This window comes from Acomys russatus, chromosome 1 (assembly GCF_903995435.1).
Source record: "Acomys russatus chromosome 1, mAcoRus1.1, whole genome shotgun sequence".
Classification (NCBI taxonomy): Eukaryota; Metazoa; Chordata; class Mammalia; order Rodentia; family Muridae; genus Acomys; species Acomys russatus.
In genome coordinates, this window is record NC_067137.1 from 21,707,143 (window position 1) to 21,729,188 (window position 22,046).

The following is a 22,046-nucleotide window of genomic DNA, read 5'->3' on the forward strand; positions in this document are numbered from 1 at the left end:
ACTTAAATCAAACTCCGAAACCTTCAGACAACAAAAGGATGACAAATTAATTCTCTTCCAAGATCCTCAAAATAGGAGTGAACGGAGACAAAGCAGCTACCCATGTTATAACCCCCAGATCTGCGTAGTACATGGCTGCGGAAGAACGCAGAGGAACTGGCTGGAGGCTGAGCTGAGAGCGTTTAAGGTGCCATGGGGTATGATTACAGGGGCACAAAAGTAAACTCTGAAGGAGCCAGTGCGGTGCAGCCACCACACCTCCACCTCCCCCTCCCAGGAAAGCATCCACGGTGACGAGAAACATATGGGGGTGAAATAAATATGGCGTAGGGCAAGGATAGTGGACCAAAAAGTAGGAGAATTCCAAGTACATGAGGGCAAAACAGAGACCTCAGAGAGCCAGCTAGGTGTCCTTGCGTAAGGCGTCATCACAGAGGGAGCTCTAGGAAGGCAGAGAAGCCCCTGAGTCAGATGGGTTGGGAAAACTATAAAATACAGAGCAAGAAAGTTCCAGGATTACAACTGAAGGGGAGAAAACGCAAAGAGAACGGAGCAAAGACCCGCTGCTGGAGTAAGTCATAGCTGTATGATTCGGTTTCAAAGGGAGCCAGCCTACTTAGGCAACGATGCGAGGTATAAGAAAATAACATTAACGCCCCCCCCCCCCTTTCCTGTAAGGAAAGCTGAGGAATCAGATGTTAAACCCCAGGAAAAGACTGAAACAAGTTTGCAGAAAAGAAATACTAACATGGACTGAGGAGTAAAGAAAACAGCTCATTCCTTGCTCAAAAGGAGAAAGCTGGAAGGTGGCTTCTGGAAAATCTGAAAGATAAGAAGCAGCTCAAACAGGCGGAGGAGGAGAAGGAGAAGAAATAGAAAGCCCTGGAAGGGTGAAGCACTGAGCATGAAATGCCTAAGGTTCCCAGACAGACAGAGAGGCCACGTCTATCAGATCTGCTTGTTAAAGGGTGCACAGTATATGTAAGGAGACAGACCCCAGCTGAGCAATCCCAAACCCATTCTTGTGAAATTTCTGGGCTTTAAAGAAAAAAGAGACTTTGGCCACCAAAAAGAAAATTTTAATTATTAGCATTCAAAAAACACTAACATGTTACATCATAAGAAGATAAAGAAGCATGTTGATAGGCCACAGGGGAAAAGAGTATTCATATATTTTTAAAAGTCCATGAACACTTCTGCCTCACCCATTCTTTACTGTTAGAAAGGGTTGGGTTTCACTGTGCCATTTTTTTCAAACCACATGTGGTTTGGTTTTTTGGGTTTCTTTGTTTTGTTTTGTTTTTTTCCTTCACCATCCCCACTCCCTCCCTCTTACACTCATACATTCTCTGCTTCCTATTTCTACAGAATCAACTTAAAACTTAAAATTTCAGACAATAAAAATAACTGAAGAAAATCAAAATGAGGAAGAATATGCACAGTAAATATATAGAGCCTACAGAAGTGAGGCTAAGTAAGGGCTGAAAGGAAAGTGTCCTACATTATCTGCCTAGTCAAGGGAGACACATACAACCTACAAGAGGTCTGGAGAGATGGTTCAGCAGTTAAGAGCTTTGAACTAAGCAACTCACAATCACCTATAACTCCAGCTCCAGGAAATTGTATACCTTTTGCTGGCCTCTTTAGGCACCTGCACACACACACACACACACACACACACACACACACACACACACACACACACGGGGGGGGGCGGTGAGAGACAGAGAGACAGAGAGACAGAGAGAGACAGGCAACAGACAGACAGACAAAGACAGACAGACAGACAGAGACAGAGAAGAGACTAGATAGATGCCTTAATTTTTTTAACTATGAGAAATGGTGAAACATAAGCAAAACAAAACTTTGAATTGCTCCAGTGTCTCTATTCATGGTGGTGGCAATAACATAAATACCATCCCTCTGTAAGTAAGGAAAGATAAATTAATCATTTCAGGGTATTCTAGATCTATTACCATGTTATCAAGGAACATGATTCTCAATGTGGAGAAAAATATACAGACGTAATACAGAAGAGGTTAAATAAAAAGAAATAAAAAGCCATCCCGAACGTGAAATGGAAATTTTTCATATGAACTCGGGCAGTGTACTCACATCTGGGTCATCTGCGTGTATTTGTACCGGTGCACATATATGACCATCTGTGCTCCCCAGCTCCATCACTAGATAAACCAGGACACAGTCCCTATATCAGTAGCATGGAGCTGTTTTAGTGTTCAGATTTTGTGCTTAAAATATCTTTTGTCACTAAAGGAAATTGGGGCTTATAGGAAAAGATCTGACCCCAGGACTGGATAAGGAAAGTTTTGTCATACATATAGCAAGGGCTTTTTAAAATGTTGTTTACTGGTGTGTGCCTATATCAAGTTTCCTAAGCAATTTCTTTCTAGGATAGCGTATGTTTTTCCATATTTTCACACATCCCCTTAACCTCCCCCTTTCTCCTCCCCACTGTCTCCTGCTGCTGCTGGCCTCTCCTCACATAGGCCCTTTACTCTTGTGTTACATATGAGCATTAACACATATGGCTGTATGTTAATATGCATGCAAATATGTATCAATGTATGTATAAAATCTGGGATCCAGAAATGAGAGAAGACATGTGATATTAGTTTTTCTGAGTTTGGCATGTTTGGATTAATGAGATGATCTCCGGTTGCACCCAGCAAATGACATCATTTCATTCATCTTTATAGCTGACTAAAACACCGTTGTGAGTATAATATACCACGTTTGGTGACGCTTTTACATTTAATTCAAACATATTTACATCAACCCCCATCTCCTTTCCATCCTATTTCTCTCATGTCTGCCCCAGTCATTCCCTCCACAGACTCCCAGCCTGCTCTCCCTCCACTGCTGTTGTTATAAATACATATAAATAAATGCATAAATACAGTGTGCAGAACCCATGTAGTGATACCCACTCCTATGTGGTTATGGGGTGACCACCTGCTATTAGACATCTAATCGGGGTCTCAACCCAGGGGAATAATAATTCTCCCTTTCTCAGCAGTTGTTAATCATCTGTAGCTCTTCATCTTTAGGGGTCAGGGGTGATGAGGTGTCTCTCATCTACGCTGAGCTATCAACAGCTGCTGGAATTGTCCAGGTCTCAAGCCATGTTGTTACGGATGTAGCTTCCCTGCCATAGTTAGGAGGCACAGTCTCGCTGTACACGTTCTGGCCCTGCCAGCCCTTACACTTATTCCAACTTCCTTGCCCTCTGTGTTCCCTGAGCCTTAGTTGTCAGGGTTGTATTGTGTTGTAGATATATTACGTGAGGCGTGCACTCCACAGTCCACAGTCAAGTGTTCTCATTCTGGTTAGCTGGGGATTTGTGTGATGGTCTTCTTCTACTGCAAAAAGAAATTCTTAAAAAACGAGTTATAAAATAAATAAACAAGTTATACCTATCTATGGGTGTAAGGATGTTGTTACAGGAACATTTAAAGATTATGCTGGTTTGGGAAATTGCTAATAACAGGCTCTCCTCTAAGATATATGACCCTGATGGGATTGCAAACTGGTACAGACCATCTGGAAATTAGCCCACAACAGCGAGTGCAGGGCTCCCTTTGCCCTGATCCTCACCAGCATTTGTTGTTGGTTGTCTTTCTTCATCTCAGCCATTATGACGAGAGTGAGACTGTTTTAACTCGCGTTTCCCTAATTGATCAGGGTGATGGGCCCTTTTTGAGATATTTATTTCTTCTTTTGAGAACTCTCTGGTTAGATCCATAGCTCATTTTTTTTATTGGGTTGTTTGTTTCCTTGACTCTTTGAGGATTTTTTGAGTTCTTTATATATTCCTGATATTACTCTGTCTGATACGTAGCTGAAAAGGTTCTCGCCCCTTCTACAGGCTTCCTCTTCACTCGACTGTTTCCTTAGCTTTTCAAAAGGTTTTTAGTTTTATGAAATCCCATTTATCAGTTATGAACCTTAATTCCTGGGCAGATGGAGCCCTATTGGGAAAGTCCTCCCTTATTCCCAATATAATGTAGAAACTAGTGTGCTTTCTTCTGGTAGTTTCAGATTTCACATTGAGGTCTTTGGGTTATTTGGAGTTAGTTAACTTTTGTGAAGGGTGATAGAAATGAGTCTAATTTTATCCTTCTACATCGTGCCACATCTTTTTCATTCATTCCTCTCCTGATGGACACCTTGGTTGTTGTGACTAGTACTGGGTGTGCAAGTTTCTCTGGTGTGCTGGCTTAAAGTCCTCTGAGTCTATCCCCAATAATGCTGTAGCTGAGTCTTATAGTAGATCTAATTTTAGTTTCTTGAGGAGCCTCTGTACTGGTTTCCATGGTGGCTGAACTAATCTACAGTCTCACCGGGAGTGTATGAGGCTTCCTTTGTCCCCACATCCTCACCGCCATTTGTTCTTGTTTTCTTTGACAGCCATTCTGACTAGAGTGAGGTGGAATGTCAGTGGGGTTTTAATTTGTACTGCCCTCGTGGCTATGGATGTTAAATATTTTTCATGTTTCTTCACCATTTACATTTAGTGTTTTAAAAAATATGTGCTCATTTCATTTGCTCATGAATTGATGGATGCTTAAGTTGTTGTGGGGGTTTTGTTTTATTTTAGGGGCTTTATTTTTAGTGTTTAGGATTTTTAGTTCTTTATGTGCTTTGGATAGTAATCCTTTGTCAAATATGTAAGAAGCAAATATTTTTCTCTCATGTTCTAACCTCTTTGCTAAGATTAAATGTTTCCATTCCATTCCATCCCATTTGTCAGTCTTTGCCATCATTTCCCAAGATATTGGAGTCCTTCTGAGAATGTCTTTGCCTATGCCTGTGCCTTGATGAGCTTTCCATGTTTATTTATAATACAAGGAAGCTTGACGTGTCTTCTACAGTCATATAAAAAGACTCCAGCCACTCCCACTGACCAAAGACATGACAGTTTGAGCTTCCAAAGGATACAACTGATTATGATTAATCAAAAATCAAAAAATACATTTAAATTCATAGATTCATAATGATATGCAAATATTTAATTGGACAACTTCAGATAATATGAAACCAATTCCATATCTTGAAAGTCAGGAACAAGGAGAAAGAATTGAATAATATTGTCTTTCTTACTCCTGTCCTATCTCTGAGAGACCACATTGCACATGAAGGAAAGCCACTCATCACAGATACATTCCAAATAGTCAATGGGGAAAAAAAGATGTAATTCAAACAACATTGGTTTGCAGTTTCCAGTAAATGCTTCTAAATATCGAGCTTCAAGAAGAGCCAATACTAAAAGAGACAGAGCAATGATCAGGCATTTGGTACATAATGAGAGAGCATCGCCCAAAGTCAATCACGCTTCTGGACAGAGGCCTGTGCTGACTGGAACCATGAGAACGCACCACAAAATCTAGACTCTGAGAAAAGCCCCAAATTAAATGGTCTCTATTCCTCAAAAGATTAAAATCAAGCCGAACCAGACTCTGAGGATCCACATAGCGAGAAGCAGCCCAGGTGAAGAGCATGTGCAAGTGTTTATGGAATTATGGACTGGAAGCAGCCCAGAGCAAAGTGATTAAAGCAGATGGCATGGGATGGAGGCTGGGAGCTAACAAGATAGTTCAGGTGGAAATATCTGCCCAGCCCCAGGTAAAAGAAGGCTTATCTAAAATCTATCAGGAATGTATGTCTATTGACTTGATAGCAGGCTAGATAATTCCACCATAATAATTATAGCTTTTAATAATAACATTATTAGACTGTATTTTTTCATATTTTCAGCAACAAGCACAAGAAAAATCGAAGGAGAATTCTATAGATTTAAAGAGACAATTAACGTAGCCAGGCCTGTCACCTCAGCTGCTTGGGAAGGAGGGTAGAGAGTAACCACAGATTCAAAGTCAACCTGGGCAATTTAGTGAGATCTTGGCCCCAAAAGAAAAAAGAAAATGGTGTAGGGAGCTAGGGCATAACTCACTGATGAGTGCCTGCCTAACATACGCAAAGCTCGGCCTCAATCTTCGGTACCACAAAAACAAAATTAATGGGCGAGGCTAGAGAATGCTACTGAGGAATGATGCCCTGGGGGGGTGCGGGGGGTAGTGCAGGGCAGTGGGGGTCTGGACCCTTGAGAACTTCAAAGAAGTGATTATAAAGTAAGCCATGAAGGATATACTCTCTTATAAGAGTCGGGAAGTAAAAACTGGAGAGGCCATGGAGTCACTGTCCAAGTTTTATTTCTTGATCTGGGTGATAGCGTTTGCTTTATAAAAACTCATGGAGCAGATATACATTTGCTTCGTATGTTTTCTTCTGCGATTTATTTGAAAATTAAGAGGCTTAACTTTTTTTTGTTCACATTGTTGAAGGAGTTCATGTTGCACCATTAAGCAGAGGGAATGAGCTTAATTCCCCCAGTGGCCATTTAACAGACTGGACTCTTCTTTTTAGTCCTCGCAGCTGGACAGAGGAATAAGCCAGAACTTTAAAAAAAAAAAAAAAAACAAGACTATTTGCTCTAATAATATGTAGGAAGATACCAGGGGTCTAGTTCCATGGTCGCTCTTTGGCAGTTGTCATCATCACAGTACAGACTGATTCAAGAGTTGGGGAGACAGTGGTAGAGATGTTTTAACCCAGTCACAATGATTACAAGTATATACATTGTTTCCATTTTGTCTTAGTTAGGGAACAAGTGGATTTTACCATGAATACCAATGCAAAGGTCATGGTGTAGTGTACATTTACAGAACTGTGACTAATCAGATTTTGGCCTGATGTTTATTTAATGGGATGTAGGGTGCCGTGAAAACGGTCCACTGTGCACTGCTTCTGTGGAGCTGAGCTCAGTCAACAGTTATGGCTAAAATTCAATTCCGTGGATCCCAGTCAAAATGGTCCACGTGAGATGGTGAACGCTTTCCTTTGGTATGACACACACAGGCCTTGAACCTGAGGCAGATACTCATTGCTGTGATTCATAGGGATAGCTAGGAATTTATTTTCCTTTGGATCACCCTTTATTTCTTTGCACTGAATTGAGCAGATGAGATGGCTTTAGCAACAGCAATAAAACCAGTGCAATCACTGTCTAGCCTATTTTTTAAGCATTGTGCCGCATATTACTAATTGATTTGTTTCTTCTTGAAGGACTGTGCAATATACTTAAAATGAAACCCAGTGCTTAATGGATTTTTTTCTTTACTCAGCTGTCTATAACCAATCGGTATTCTCATGTTTGTGAGTTCTTTGTACAATTTAAATGTGAATGAGTATTAAACTATGTTTCCAGTGTGGAGTATGTGTAACAACAAAATAATATGGGCGCTTTTTTCCCCATAAGAGACTTTTAATAAAATAGGGATTTTTTTTTTAATTATTATTTTTAGAGAAGGAAAAGGTGAGCTTCCTGCCTCCCTTGACCTCCTCGTAGCTCTCCCCCAGGTACCATTTGACCCCCTGAAGGTTTCAAAGAGCCTTGAGAACTAATATAAATTCTCAGGGGAGGAAAGACAGGGAGCCTCAGATTGACATCTCAGCTCTGTCTGCCTCCCCAGACGCTGAAGTTGTGGCCTGTTTATGTGATGCAGGCCTTCCCCTTTGCCCATTTGCTCTATAACTAAACAGCCCAATTACTGGATTTCCTTTGTGACACTACTTGGATCCCTGGGACACCCTGGGACTGGATCCCTCATCTTGGTCACCTGCTTTCTTTGCCTGAATCCCATGACTCGATAAAGCCCACACTATCTCCTGGGCTAAGGTACTGTTGTACTCTCTGTGGGACATTCTGGGGCTGAGAGTCCAATCACAGTGAGCCCTGATTCTCAACTGTCCATTCATGGGCCTGAACAACTTCCATGCAGTCAGTCCAGCCTGAATGGCAGCCTAGACTCTTGAAAAAGAAACATTATACCACCTTGAAATATCCTAATTGCAGGTGCTGGGAGGTAAAAAGACATTCCTAGTCATCCTAGAATTTTTGTGTGTCTGTGTGTGTGTGTGTGTGTGTGTGTGTCTGTGTGTCTGTGTGTGTGTGTGTGTGTTTTCTTGTATGTAGGTGCACCTATGTGTGAGGCCAGAAGTCAACCTCAGATGTTATTTCCTCAGGTACCACTTACCTTATTTTCTGTGGCAAAGTCTCCCACTAAGCCATGACATTCAACAGTTTTAGCCTCAGCTGGCTGGCCTATGAGAACACAAAGCATCCCCTAGCTGCTTCTCCAGCACTGGAATTGCATAAGCATGTCACCATGCCCAGTGAACCTGGAACTCGTTGATGTGCCTAGGCTGTCTGACCAATGACCCTCAATGTTCACTTGTCTCCCACCTGGACACTCACCAGTGGTTGGACAGTCTGGCTTTTTACTGAAAACCAAACTCCTGCCTTCTAGCTTGTGTGGCAAATGCCTTGCTGGCTGAACTACTGCCCCAACGCCCCTAGATCCTTAAAGTTGGCAGGTGAGAACTGCACTGAACCCCTGTCTTGTTCAGTTAGCCACTTACTTGGTATACCACACTCAGCTTCTCTAAACTTGAATTTCATGATTTTTTTTGGGAGGGGTGGCATTGTTCAAGACAGGGTTTCTCTGTGTAGCTCTGGCCATTCTTGAACTCACCCTATAGACCAGGCTGGCCTTGAATTCAGGGATCTGATTGCCTCTTCCTCCTGAGTGCTGGGATTAAAAATGTGTGCCGCCGCCACCACCTGCCAAATGTCCTGATTATTAAAGGGAATACTACAGCTCTGTCTTCAGCGCACAAAGTTTCCACAACTTCAAAGGCTTTGGATTTGTGAGTGGAAGCCCAGTGCCTGGCCCACTGAGAGCATGTGTGCTCAGGTAAATGCACAATAAATACGGAAAGGTTTTTGTCATTTTTGTCACTGGCCTTGCTACTAAGGTAGCTAAGGTTCAGATCTCACAGGCACATACTCCCGAGGAAACAAATAGCTTCTACCTAAGGTACAAAGCTTGCTTTGATTCCTGCTCCCCAGAGCCACTGTAGCTAGTTCCCTTACCCCTCAGATGTTGCACCAGTCGCCTTTGACTACAAGACCGTGACAATGCCTTCTACTCTAGTGACAGCTCTGAACTGATCCTATCTGCCTGCTCCTTTGTGGTTCTAGCCTACCTTGGCCTAGGAGTTATGCCTACCCTGCTTCTACCATCCCATTATTCCAGAAGACTCCTGAGGTGCCCACCTAGGCTCATATCAGTCAACCAGGCCTAGGCTCACATCTAACACCAGGGTCAGAGCAAGAATGTGCACCTTAGACCAGGATTGGGAAATAATTAGCACTTGTTCCTAGCAAGCATGTTCTCAGGGACATTTGAAATAATAAATAGCAATTATTCCCCTTACACAAAGTACACACGGTTTTATTCTAGGACACCCACCTCAACAGACAAATTATTCCCTTTAGAAAGGCAAAGGGGAACAGAGACTTGTGTAGGGACCATCTTAAAAGACCGGAAGTCTCCAAGAAATAAAGTTGATCAGCACCAGGGACCCCTAGACAGAGAAGGGGTAATTCTCAACTTTGGCTCCTTCTCCAGTTCTGACAAGTTCCGGAGAATCTCTAATGCACTTCCTACATCAGGACAAGGAGATAGACGGGACTAGTGTACAAACCTAGTTGAATATCCGAGTCCATTAGCAAAGTTTCTATATAAAGACTGCCTCCTGACCCTAAATAGGATCTACCAAATCTAAGCTTACAAAGCCTTGGTCATCAGGACATCTAAGAACCACTGAATTCCCCATGCTAATGAAACATTGAGAATGCCTGTAAGATGCAGAGAAATAATAAAGAGAGACAACGGCACGAAGCCGGAACAGGACAAAGCCAGACAGAGAAGCAAGATAGGCACTGAATGATAGGCAATAAACTCAGAAAGCCCACATCCCCAAGAGGCGATGAGAGTGGGAAGCATAAATTGATTGCAAGCAAAGTTAGGCAGATTTACAGGGGTCGGAATTGTCTGCAAGAACAGGGCCCACCACCATGCTCCGAAGGCTGCTGGGAGCAGCAGAGTCCTGACTAGATGATTCATGAGTCTGACCTGGGATGGCTTATCCTCTATTCCCATGGAAGCCGCGTTAGAGAGAGTTTCCTCTCCGGACCTTTCCATCAGAAATTGCCAAAAATAAAAACAAAATTTTTGTGTATAGAAGCCACCTGAGACTAATATATGTCCATTGCATTTAGGCGAATCCTGAAGCCTCTGTTGAGAAACAGCCCCCGAGTCTCTACTTCATGGAACGGGGGCATAAATCTTGAGGATGGGTGTCTGAGCCCCACAGGGAGGAACTGAACATGAAAGTACCACATGTTTTAAACTGTCTTCACTGCATCTCACATGCTAAGCACTTGGCTTAGGTTCATCTTTTAATGTTCATAGGAAATCTCAGCAGTAAGTAGTAGATTTCTTGTTTGTTCAGATTAGAAAAAGAAGGCTTAGGCAGGTCATATAATCTAACCCAGGGCTCCTTAAACCTTGTCTACTTGAAAACCCCTGTAGCCTGAGAAATTGTGACATGACCTTAAGCACACAGATATAAAATGGGCATAAAATATCAAGCATTTACTGATAAGTCACAAAGAAATTTGTTTCAAAACAATTCTTTGATATACACATCATTTTACCAATTATAAAGGAGGAAACAAATTTGCATACTAATGAGAGATATGTGTGTTTGTCTAACACAATACAGTCCTTTCTATGATATACCAATTTCATACTCACATGCTGAAGAATGTTGGCAGAAAACTATTAAAGATCTTTGTTTAGGATAATTAAACTATTCTGTTTTATAAGAAGAGGAAATTTTATATGTGTAGTAAAAACGATGCAACTCACCAACATACAGTAGTCTCAAGTATGAGCTGCAATGTTTCAAGGCAGCATTTATTAGCATTGTGTGATGTGATGGCACACACAATGTGTGTGTACATGTGATGAAGACAACAGTGACATCACAGGATGCAACACTGGTGAGCACCACCAGGAACAGCTCAGATCCAATACGTGTTTGACGCTGAGTGAATTGTCGCTCAGTGTACCTTCATAAACCTACTGTTGCCAAATATCTTGTGACCCACAAGTTGAGTTACATGATCTCATATGGGGTCTTAGTCCCCAACTAAGATCTTTTTATCTAATCCAGGTCTCACAGCAAGTCAGGGACCAAGTTTAGAATGGGAAGCTATGTGCCATCTGCATCCCAAGCCCACAAGCCTCTTTCTGCCTCACCAGACCCTCCAGCTGGCCGAGAAGTAGATGACCAACTCTCTGGGAATACCTCAGAACCTCTCTATCCTGTAGTTGACAGAGGCTGAAATTAAAGGGGTTCTTTCTCCTCAAGGTTAGATGCCCAAGCAAGGTACTGATATTATTTCTAGATCTGAAGTAACTAAAGAAACCACCACTCATCTGCCACCAGGTTGAGGAGGCTTCTTCAAATCCAAGCTGTTTGCTGGAGATACAGGCTGTTTGCAGATGGGCTGTAAAAATAACTTTTTTTTAAAAAAGTAACTTTTATTCTCCTAATGTAACTGTCATCTCAGAGGCTTACTGCCTCCATCTGCTAACCTAGGCCTAGTCCTGGAAGCTTCTAGCCTCCGTGTGATCTAACCTAGGCCTAGAATGTTTTCAGCCTCTGAGGCTTACTGTTGAATAAGCGCGCCTTTTTTTTTTTTTTTTTTTTTTTAGCTCTTTCTGAACTCTGGCTGGCTGGTTCAACTCAGCTGTTCTCGCTCAAACTCCCTTCCAAGCCGGCTGCTTTGATCTGGCTTCTCTCATGGCCTCTGAATGAATCATTGCTCTGCTTGGTCTCAAACTAACTCCAGAAATCTATTCTAACCTTCTGACTCCTTCTCATTCTCTGGCTCATTCTGACTTCACCAGTGTCTAGTTTGTTCTCTTTTCTACCTGTCTCTGCAAAACTCTCCCAGTAAAACTCCCTCCGCTTTCTCTCCCTCCCTCTGCCTGCCCTCCCCTCTCTCTCCTTCCCTCTGCCTGCTCTCTCTCCTAAGTTCCTCTCTTTTATCTCTGTTGGTCATATCCTAGTCTGTCAAATCTTTCTCTGACTCATCACTATGTCTGCCCCTCAATTAGACATCACTTCGTAACATGGGTGTTTCCCTCTACAGACTAACTTTACCATCATTATTTGGAATTAAAAGTGTGTATTAAAAGCATGTCTGCATTTCTGCTGGATCTCACAAACCTGGGAGGTTTTTAGAAATGTTCAGAGAAGCTGCATTGCTGGATTAAAATTTCTCTGCAGCTTTTCACCAAGATGGCGCTGAAAGCAAAGAAGGAAGCTGCTGCTTCTCCCAAAACCAAAGCCAAAGAAAAGGCCTTGGAAGCTAAGAAGGCAGTGCTGAAAGGCGTCCACAGCCACAAAAAGAAGATCTACATGTCACCCACCCTCCAGGGGCCAAAGACCCTGCAGCTCCAGAGGCAGCCCACATACCCTCAAAAAAGCACACCCAGGAGAAACAAGCGTGATCACTGTGCCATTATCAAATTCCCCCTGACTACTGAGTCAGCCATGAAGAAAATTGAGGACAACAACACACCGGTGTTCATTGTGGATGTCAAGGCCAGAAAGCACCAGATCAAACAGGCCGTGAAGAAACTCTGTGACATCGCTGTGGCCAAAGTCAACACCCTGATAAGGCCTGATGGAGAAGAAGGCGTATGTTCAATTGCTCCTGATTATGATGCTCTGAACGTTGCCAACAACCTGGGATCATCTACACTGAGTCCAGCTGGCTAATTCTAATTATACACTTTTTTCACGGTTAAAAAGAAAAAGCCTCTGCAATGGGCTTCCAGGTGACAATGGGAAGGTGTGGCTTAGCTTTATCTTTTCTTCTCTGCCTCAGGCTCATGCTCAGCTCAGTCAGTTTAAGTTCCCAGGTGCTGTAGACATAGAAGTCACAATCACAGAAACTCTCGTAAAACTATTTCCCACTGTCAGGGGACTGTACAGTGGCCTTTCCTATCCCCTGAGACTTTACCATGCCAACAAGCCCCTTTCATGGGAGAGGGGACCAGAGCAAGGTCTCATGGTCCATCATTGATGCAGAGTGCCTCAAAACCAGGTGTTCTGGAAGATGCCAAAGCTGTCTTTGGTCTTTGCACCTCACTCCTGCACATATGTAATTTTGGCTTTGGAACAAGTAAAGGGACAACTGGCCAAACAAGTTCTGCCACAAAACCTTTTGCACTCAGGATATGGTTAAGTATGCTCATTGTCTTCACACTGAGGCAGAGTAATTGCTCTGAATTTGTGCCAGCTTGAGTCATACAGTGAGACCCTGTTTCTCAAACAGACAAGCAAACAAACAAAAAGACAGAGCCTTCCATAAAGAGTTAGTCCTTTGAATTAACAGGTTTGGTTAGAAAGCTGGCCATTAGCCAATATGCTCCTCACTTCCTAAGCCTTGCAGTGACATTTGGAAGCCACATGGAAGTCATCCTTTCCATTAAGGTGAATGCATTGGAATCCCACTGGAAAGTCCAACCTCAGGGCCAGGGTCCCATCACAAAAGTAAATCAAGTCTGGCTGAGGCTTCAGCTTCTCAGCGCTGCCAAGGTGACCTCCCTCTGACTGTCAAATTAGCCTCTTGGATTTTCATCACCAAATTAGTTCAAAGTCTTCAAGAAATTTTTTCTTGAATGTTTTAGTAGCAGTGCTACATACACTCAAATTAATTTCCCATCATTCTCTGTGCACAGAATTTGACTCAATCTCTCTTTAAAGGAGAAATAAATTGGGCCATCTGAAAATGAGATTTATTTTCAGTAGAAGCTTATTTATCAAGAACACAGTTCTTAAAGCTTTTATGAGTTATAAAACGTGTTAGATTTGAGGCCAAGAGATCTGACAAATCCCCAAAGTCCAGCCTGGCTAAAAGAAAGGGCGTTTGAAAGGAAATGTCCAAGTAGCAGAAGTGAGGTGGCAGGTGGAGTTTGAATTGTGTTCCCATTATGTCCCTAGAAAGCTACATAAGGACACTGGACAAGGACAGACCACAGTAGGGAATAGCTGGGGGCCCAGGAAAAGGAAGAAAGTTTGACAAGTCTGTGACTAGGGAGATGGCTCAGTCAGTAAACTGCTTGCCATGTAAGCACAGGGACCTGAATTCTGTCTCTAAAACCTATATTAAAAAGCCAGGCATGCCCTTGTAATTCCATCATGGGATAGGCAGAGACACGGTCTTAGGGCCTGCTGGTCTAGCCTAATTGGTAAGCTCCAGGCCAATGAGGGACCCTGTGTCAAAGGAGGTGGATGACACTCCTGAGCATGACACTCAGGGCTACCCTCTGTCCTCTGCATATATTCTCACACATGTGTACATGTGCACATGCAAATGCATTAAAAAGATTGAAAAGTTTGACTTTTTTTTCCATCTTTGGCATAATCTGTTACCAAAAAAAAACAAAAAACAAAAAAAAAAAAAAAACTTGAAAATCAGTCATTGCATTTCCAAACCTCACTTGGCTGGGATAAGCAGGCTTCAGTTTGTCCCATTGAGGGCCGGTTGCCAAGAAAGCATCTCTCACATGAAGCTATGTCCAGAGAGCTCGAAGTTTCCTATTCCTACCTGATGAATCCCCGAGCCAGTGTCATAGGGCTGATACTGTGTCCAGGTTCCTCTTTGTAGCCTCTCGGGGCCACAGGGCCCTTTTATGTGCATGCCAGAGCTTTGGGAACAGGCTAGAAGCTGCCACCATATCAAAGCTTAAGCATACGGGGTTTCTCAGCACCACACTGGACACAGTGAGAGATTTGTCTCAGCCACTTCTGTGCCGATGGAAGAAGAGCATCGCTCCCGCCTCAGTAAGAGCATGGTGCTAGCTGTATCTTCCTATGGCTTCCCCCTTGTTGTCCTGTATCCCTCAGGGTTGGTTGCATCCCTCTTTATCTAAGTCTTCTCCATCTTCATCTCTCCCCTGGTACATGACTCGGGTTCTGGCCCATAGCAGACTCTTTACAGAACTATCCAGTTTGAATGACTGACCATATTTTCTTTCTACAATTTCAGTACCTTCTTGGAATGTATGACTCAAGCTGTGCAGCAGACAGACACTTCAGAGACAGCCCAGGGAGGCCTGTGGAAGAGGGAGATCTAGGGTGACTGACTGCCTCTCTCTTTGTGTCACAGTTCACTGGCTGTTCACCACGTGTGGGGCCAGTGGGCCTCATGGTCCCACACAGGCGCAGTGCAACAATGCCTACCAGAACTCCAACTTGAGCGTGGTGGTGGGAAGTGAAGGGCCCTTGAGGGGCGTCCAGATCTGGAAAGTGCCAGCTACGGACACCTACAGGTATGTACAGTGGCAATTCAGCTCCCCTGAAGAAGACACAGGACCTACCTGGGGGTGCATGTCCCCCGGTACCCAAGCATGCAAAAGTTTACAGACTCTGGCCTGCTAGTGGAATATAATGACTGAAGATGGATGGTAGAAACAAAGATGTCTTTTGCCTTCAAAGAAACTCAGACTGTTAGTGCAGTTGGTAAATATATGAGCTAGCTTCAAAATAACTGCTAGTTACAATTAGGGTGGACCTAGGAGGCTCTTGACAGAAGATTGTGTGGCATGTGTGTTGAGGGGTGGAGGGGTTGCGTGTTCCTGTCCATCTGAAGTTTCCTCAGCACCATGCTAGACTTAGTGAGATATCCAGAGAATTTTGTGCACTTTATTTTTAAGACAGGGGATCCCACATGCCTACAGAGCCTGAAGCTCACTGATTGGCTAGGCTGGCTGGCTGGCTGGCCAGCTTGAGATTTCCACCTGTAATCCCAGTGCTCCAAGGGTCTGCCTGTTTTCACTCCCACATTGCCAGGGTTACAAGGGAATGTTGCTATGTCTGGGTTTTCCTGTAGATGCTGGGAATGCAAACTTGCATCCTTGTCCTTGCACGGCAAGCACTTGACCAACTGAGCCATCCCCGCAGCCCAAAAGCTAGTGTTCTTATCCTTCCCTGGCCCTTCCCTGTTCTCATGGAAAGCAAGCCACTCTCTTCCCTTCCCAACCTCACAACTCTCCACCACAGCAAGCCCAGGCAAAAGTAGACCAGCTCTGCTAGACCAGCATGAGTCCACGTTACCCAGGAAGACTACCAGTGAGGCATCAGGGCTGAATAATAGCCAGGTTTCCAGGGTCTGCTCTGTAGGCAGGTGCTCTTGAGTAAGTGCTAAGGTGTGACTTTCACCAAGTGCCCAGGTACACTGATACCTCCTATGAGAACCACTGAGTCATGCCAAACCCTGGACTGCGATGTGCCTGTGTGTCCTCATGTGGGTTCTACGATGAAGGCAAGGCCAGTCTTAGATGCCTCGTTTTAGAAATGAGAAAACAGGCTCAGAGAGACAGGCGCCTCCCTGACAGTCACAGTCCACAAACAGCCCCCAACCTCAGACTCCTAAGAGTGACTATGGTCTGGCTGCAGCTCCTTCCACCCCACACTACCCAGCTGTGCTAAGAAGAGCATCACTGTTGTGCAGGGCTGATGCAGATATCCCCTGTGGGTCTCAGAGCACCCCCTCCCATTCCAAGGAAATGCCTCTCAAGGTGTCCTGTTTCCCCTTAGCATGTCTTGCAATTGCCCCCACCCTGAAAAAAAAAATATGTTCCAGAGAAAGTTGTAGGTGCTTTTCAAGTGTTATTCTGGCCAAGGATATGAGAAAGATGTCCCTGCCTGCCACCCATAAATGTCCCAAAGATTCCAGCCACCCTCCCGTGCCACACCAAACAAACAGACCTCCCAGCAAAACCTCCATGCATGACAGTGCAAAGAGAAATGGACTCCTAAGGAGAAGGGGACAGAGCTAGCTGAGGGCCTACCAGGTGCCTTTAGCATTGAGGTGAATGGCAGTGCAATGGCTATTATCAAGGCTCTTCATAGGAAAAAAAAAATAGAATCAGAGGTGCTCCTAGCCCAGAGCAAGCCCAAAGCCACATTAAGAATCATGTGTTTCCATAACAAAGGTCACTTTCAGGATATGCCTTGTTTTTATAGGCTTCATTTCTCCCAAAGACATTGTGACTCATGGCCGCCTCCAGATGTATACAGGTTACGGTAACTCTGTCCTCATATTCTGCTTCCTGCCAGTAGATAGGGTGTGCTGATACCTACAGGTGCCCATTACTGTGCCTATGTGTGTTTGGGGCTTCCTGGCCTTTGGGCAGAGAAATCAGCTGGAGAAATGGAAGAAGAGTGTAAAGTTAAATAGGTCCCACCTTCCTGTCATTTTTTTCATGACTTTGTTCTGACCTGCCCTACGTTTTGGAGGATTTAGCCAGCCAGATGAACTACACTTATTAAATAATAATAAATTCATTTGCCTATTTATTATTAATCACAGCCTATCTAATTCTATTGAGGTTCTGATCTATATGAAGCACATAGTCACAGCACACTGTGCTGATGGAACAGCCACTTAGATCCAAGAAGTGTTTGTGCTTGCTTTGGGAGACGATCCCCTAGCCCCAGCCTTGACTGGCGATTGACTTCCTGGACACTTTACACTGCACTTTGAAGTGCTCACGTTAGTAAGGAGAAAGTTATGGTCTGGCAAAATTAAAATGAGAAAAATCAAAACAAAAAAGAAAGGGAGGATGAATTTCTGCCTTTGTTGCTGTTGGATACCAGAGCTTGGCTCTAAGATGTGTTCCTACCCCTCACCTTATTCTTCATCCCCGATGATATGCGGGGCTTTGATGTCAATGGCAACATTGGTTAGACTAACTTAGTAACCTAAACAGACAGTTAATGGTTTGTTTTTTAGGTCACATCAAAGTGTGCTCTAGTGTAGCATGTGTGAGGCTGTGAGCGCAATCCCCAGGATGAAAAGACAGGAAGGAAGGGAGAGGAGGGGCTGAGAGGAAAAGAAGGGGGTGGAAGAGAAAGGAGAGAAAAGGGAGGGGAGGGAAAGGAGGTGCTACATCCCTGAGGAGGCCCAGTGATGGACACACACACACACACACACACACACACACACACACACACACAGTATACCGCAATGTTCCTCATAGAGAACTTCCCGCCCTCTTCTGGAGGACTTTTTCTCCTGAGTAATTATTATGTAATAAGTGGAGTTCCTCTGAGAAGAAAACACAGGATATTCCAGAGGACTTGAGAAAAGGTCTTTGGAAAGACAAAGGGTGAAATCCTTTGCCTTGTAAAATCCATCTCTCATGGAGTACGGCATACCATCTAACTGCCGCTTGTTTCCTAGTGGTGACGGCCCCGCTGGTCAGGAGTGGAAAGCAGCGGGACACTGGCCACTGCTGTGTGCCAAGGTGGGGCCTCCATCCCTGCGGCCTCCCCAGGATGTATACAGTTTCCAACTCTTGGGTTCTTGGTGGTGGTGGTGTTGTTGGCGGCGGCGGCAGCGTTGTTGTTGTATTCTGTTTCATACCTGAGATTGACTCTAGAGTCTTGTGTATGCTGAGCAAGCTGAATTTTCACATTTTTATTTCGAACCACAGTTCACTCAGTTTCCCAGGTTGGCCTTAAACTTGCAGTCTGAGCTTCCCAAGAAGGTAGAACTAGAACTGCGAGCTTCCGCTTCCATGCCAGGCTTTCCCTGTCTCTAGATTAAATGTTATCCTGGGTTTATCTCCTTGGTGGAAGAGAGCAGCTGGGAAGAGGCAAGCGCCAGGCTCCGATAACCTGTGCCCACTTCTTCATTACACAGGACCACAGCAAAAATAGCTGGAGGCCTCAGGGCTAGAGTGTCTCCTCCCACAGGCCTTTTTGTACCCACTGGTGACAGCAGGGGGAGGGGAGAAGCAAGTAGGAAGTGGTGACTGCCCTGCTGTCCAGGAAAGTATCAAAAAGATATAAACTAGGGCCGGAGAAACTGGGCATGACAGTGAGGGACTCAGCCAAGAAAGGCTTAGGAGGTGGGATGGGAGGAAGGAACCGGATAGGGAGGGGTTAACAAATCCAGGACAGTGAGTGGTTGCTGCTCACCTAGGGGATTTAACTGAGAAAGGGAGGGGGGAAAGGCCTGGGGGTAGTGGAGAGGCACTGCTTGTGCGGAGCTCTGAGGACATGATTGTGTAGCAATGCCTTCTGAAGTGTCCCCAGTCGGGGGAGCTGCAGTGGATGAAAGTAAAAGGCCACTGGGAGGCACAAAAGGAGCTGTGAATTTGTGCTGGGCAGAGGACAAGAGCCTTAGACTAATCATAAATGGAGTTCTGAGACCTGAGCTGGCGGCAGGGGATAGGGAAGGGGGTGTTAGAATGTGTGAGAGGCTCACTAGGTCAGTCCACTCTCTCTGACATCCTTTATAACCCCTCTCCTACTCCTGCCTCCTTCTCCTCACTCCGGAAGCTCAGCATCCCTCCCCAGCCTCAGGCCCTCTCACATATGCTCAAAGATCACATATAAAAACATGTGTCAAGCACAGACCATGCATGGCTCCTGGTAGCGGTTCCCTCCCAGTTCACATACTCTTCAGGAGGCCCCGGATCTCCCATGAGCTGCCTGGCCTGGACCGCAGTTCTTTGTGTTGGCCTCCATCAATGGCGCTTATTCCCTCACCTGGCTCCCGGGCCCAGTGTGCACAGGTGGATGGTATAATTCAACCAAGACACGGAAGGCCAGGAGACCTCCCGCTGGCCTCATCCAGCTGTGGACCTGGTGCTAAGCTGCTAGGGCCATACTGTGAGGCCAGCACTGAGCTGTTAAGGAGTGGTTACCATCCTATGGGTGACAACCCCTTTGGGGTGGGGTCGAATGACCCTTTCACCTATGCTGTCAGATCTCCTGCATATCAGATATTTGCATTACAATTCATAGCAGTAGCAAAATCACAGTTATGAAGTAGCAACAAAAATAATTGTATGGTTGGGGGTCAGCACAGCATGAGGAGCTGTGTTAAAAGGTAGCAGCGTTAGGAAGGTTGAGAACCTCTGCTGCAGAGGGCACCCAACACTGACCTGTGGAGCCCCTACTGTATGTCAAAGACTGATCTGTGAGCTATGGGGCACCTACTGTGTACCCAGAACTGAGTTAAGTAGTTCAGGACTCATAGAAAAGACTGAGACTCCAGACCGTCACCGTCTCTGGGAAGAGCAGCTACAGGCCAGGGATTCAATAACCGTCCACGATGCCAGTCGAGTTCTAGACAGCGGTAGGAGAGATGTCACAGGCATGATGAATTGCCGAAGTAATTGTGCAGATAGTCATCGCCCCAAGCCAGGGAGGCCAGGGCTTGGCGATTAGGCGAAGATCAGTGAGCTGCAAGCAGAATGGAGTGTGGGTCCAGCTCCCACCACCCACCGGCCGTGTGACCTTGAAAGTTGTCTTCCCTTCTCTCAAAGGACAAATCCTTCTACTACAGAAAGGTTTTCGGAGAGAGCCCTTTTATTGATGCTCAGAGCTGTGCAGGCCAGGATGTAAAGGAAGAAGTAAGTGCACAGCAGTAACACCAGGTGACCCCACCAATGTGCCCGCACACCAAGGTCCAACGGGCCCCTTCAACGTTGCTCATCATGGGCACCTTGATGTTTTGATTGAGCCCACGCACGTAGCATGAGCAGAAAGCTCCTGCTGGCCATGCCCTCATATGTTCTTCCTGTAGGCTGGGTGTGCCAGAGAGGATCATCCCCATCCTTGCCTGTCTCCCAGGGGAGGAAGCCAGTGAGGGCAAGATTGGCTGGAGGTCTCACCCCAAGCTACAGGTAGAGTCCAGAGTAGGGTGTGGGTCTGCTGCATATCTGGAGAGGGCTGCGAGGAATGAGGTGTTTGTGTGTTTCTCTGAGTGTGGGGGAAATCTCTCCTCCTCTTCCCCGACACCCCTCCTAAGTAGGCACTGCCGCTGCCAACGTGCTGCGACCCAGCTGCGCTGTCATTTCAGAATCCAGCAGGCAGCCACTTTGATCCACTACTAATTCGTTATTTAAAAAAGATTCACAACTCAATTACACCAGGTAACAATAGCTCACAGTCAATAACACAAAACACAAACCCAGTAAACATCCCATCTGACCAGGGGACATGGGTTTAGATGAGGAAAAACAAAGAAATTACACCATCAGCTCCTTCCGAGTACAATCTTGCAATTTCCAGTAAATTGGAATCACTGAGAGTCATTTTCCCCCACTTGAGTGGCAGGTATATTAATTTCTCGTCACTTGTCAACCATCAAAAGTAAATTGTTTACCAGGTTTGGGAAGAGCATGTCGGAAACTGCCGGTGGTTATTCTGGCGTGGCTTGGGGCGTGGTGTGGTCCACAGAGGCCAGGCTGTAGCAGTGCTGAGCAAATACATGCTTTTCAGCTCAGTACAGAGGAGGGGCCTAGGTGAAACTGACCAGGATTGGACCCGGGACCCCTGACTGCGCCCTGATCTCCCTCGTACCCCACTCTCATTTGTTCACTCCCTTTTGCCTCCTAGAAGCCACACCCAAGAAAAGCACAGACTGGCAGGAGCGCATTTTAACAGCCTCCACATGCGTCACTCATTGACCGTCCTCTAGCAGTCAGTTAGGGCCCTTACAGATATCACCTCGTCATCCAAGGCCAATAGTATTATTATCAACCTCTTATATTACCAAGAGGCTCAGAGAGGGAAGATAATCTACCCAAGGTCACACAGCTACTGAGTAAGACTGGTAAAGCCAGGCAGCTCAGCCATGAATTTGAAGGAGACAATGGCTTGGTGTCATCCAGTGCAGGGTCAGCACCTAGAAGAAGGAACTGCATTGCCCGGACGCTCCCTGCCCTGAGAAGCAAAGCTGGTATTTGGCTCCAGATTTGTACAGAAGGCAAGCCCTGGTTCTTCTCAGCATGTCACATGTCACTCTGAGGCAGGATGGGAGTTGTAGTATTAAGAGAGTTAAGCTTGAGGTTCCTGGCCTCAGGGGTGGAGGAAGGGACCACACCCTCCTAAGACTTTAACAATCCCTTAAACACTGAGTTCCTAAGGTGGAAAAGTGTAGCTGAGGCTACCACCAGAAGAGTATGTGCCAGCCACTGGCACCTGGTTGTCAAGCTTTGCTATGGACTTTGGAGGCCCTG

At 45.1% G+C, this 22,046-nt stretch overlaps 2 protein-coding genes across 2 annotated transcripts in view; both read left to right on the plus strand.

The window, feature by feature from the left end:
- The window catches only part of Alk (ALK receptor tyrosine kinase), a 713,415-nt gene that overhangs the window by 648,578 nt on the left and 42,791 nt on the right, over positions 1 to 22,046 (plus strand). Inside the window, exon 12 of the mRNA XM_051169801.1 lies at positions 15,176 to 15,338. Within this exon, the coding sequence (XP_051025758.1) occupies positions 15,176 to 15,338 (163 nt within the window). The remainder of the gene's footprint in view (positions 1 to 15,175; positions 15,339 to 22,046) is intronic.
- On the plus strand, positions 12,298 to 12,780 carry LOC127195213 (60S ribosomal protein L23a-like). Its single transcript, XM_051152625.1, has one exon. It carries the CDS (start codon positions 12,298 to 12,300, stop codon positions 12,778 to 12,780), a length of 483 nt encoding a protein of 160 aa, XP_051008582.1.

What these genes read in the sequence shown, in the direction of transcription:
- LOC127195213 (XM_051152625.1), top strand. Translation starts at nt 12,298, where the DNA reads ATGGCGCTGAAAGCAAAGAAGGAAGCTGCTGCTTCTCCCAAAACCAAA.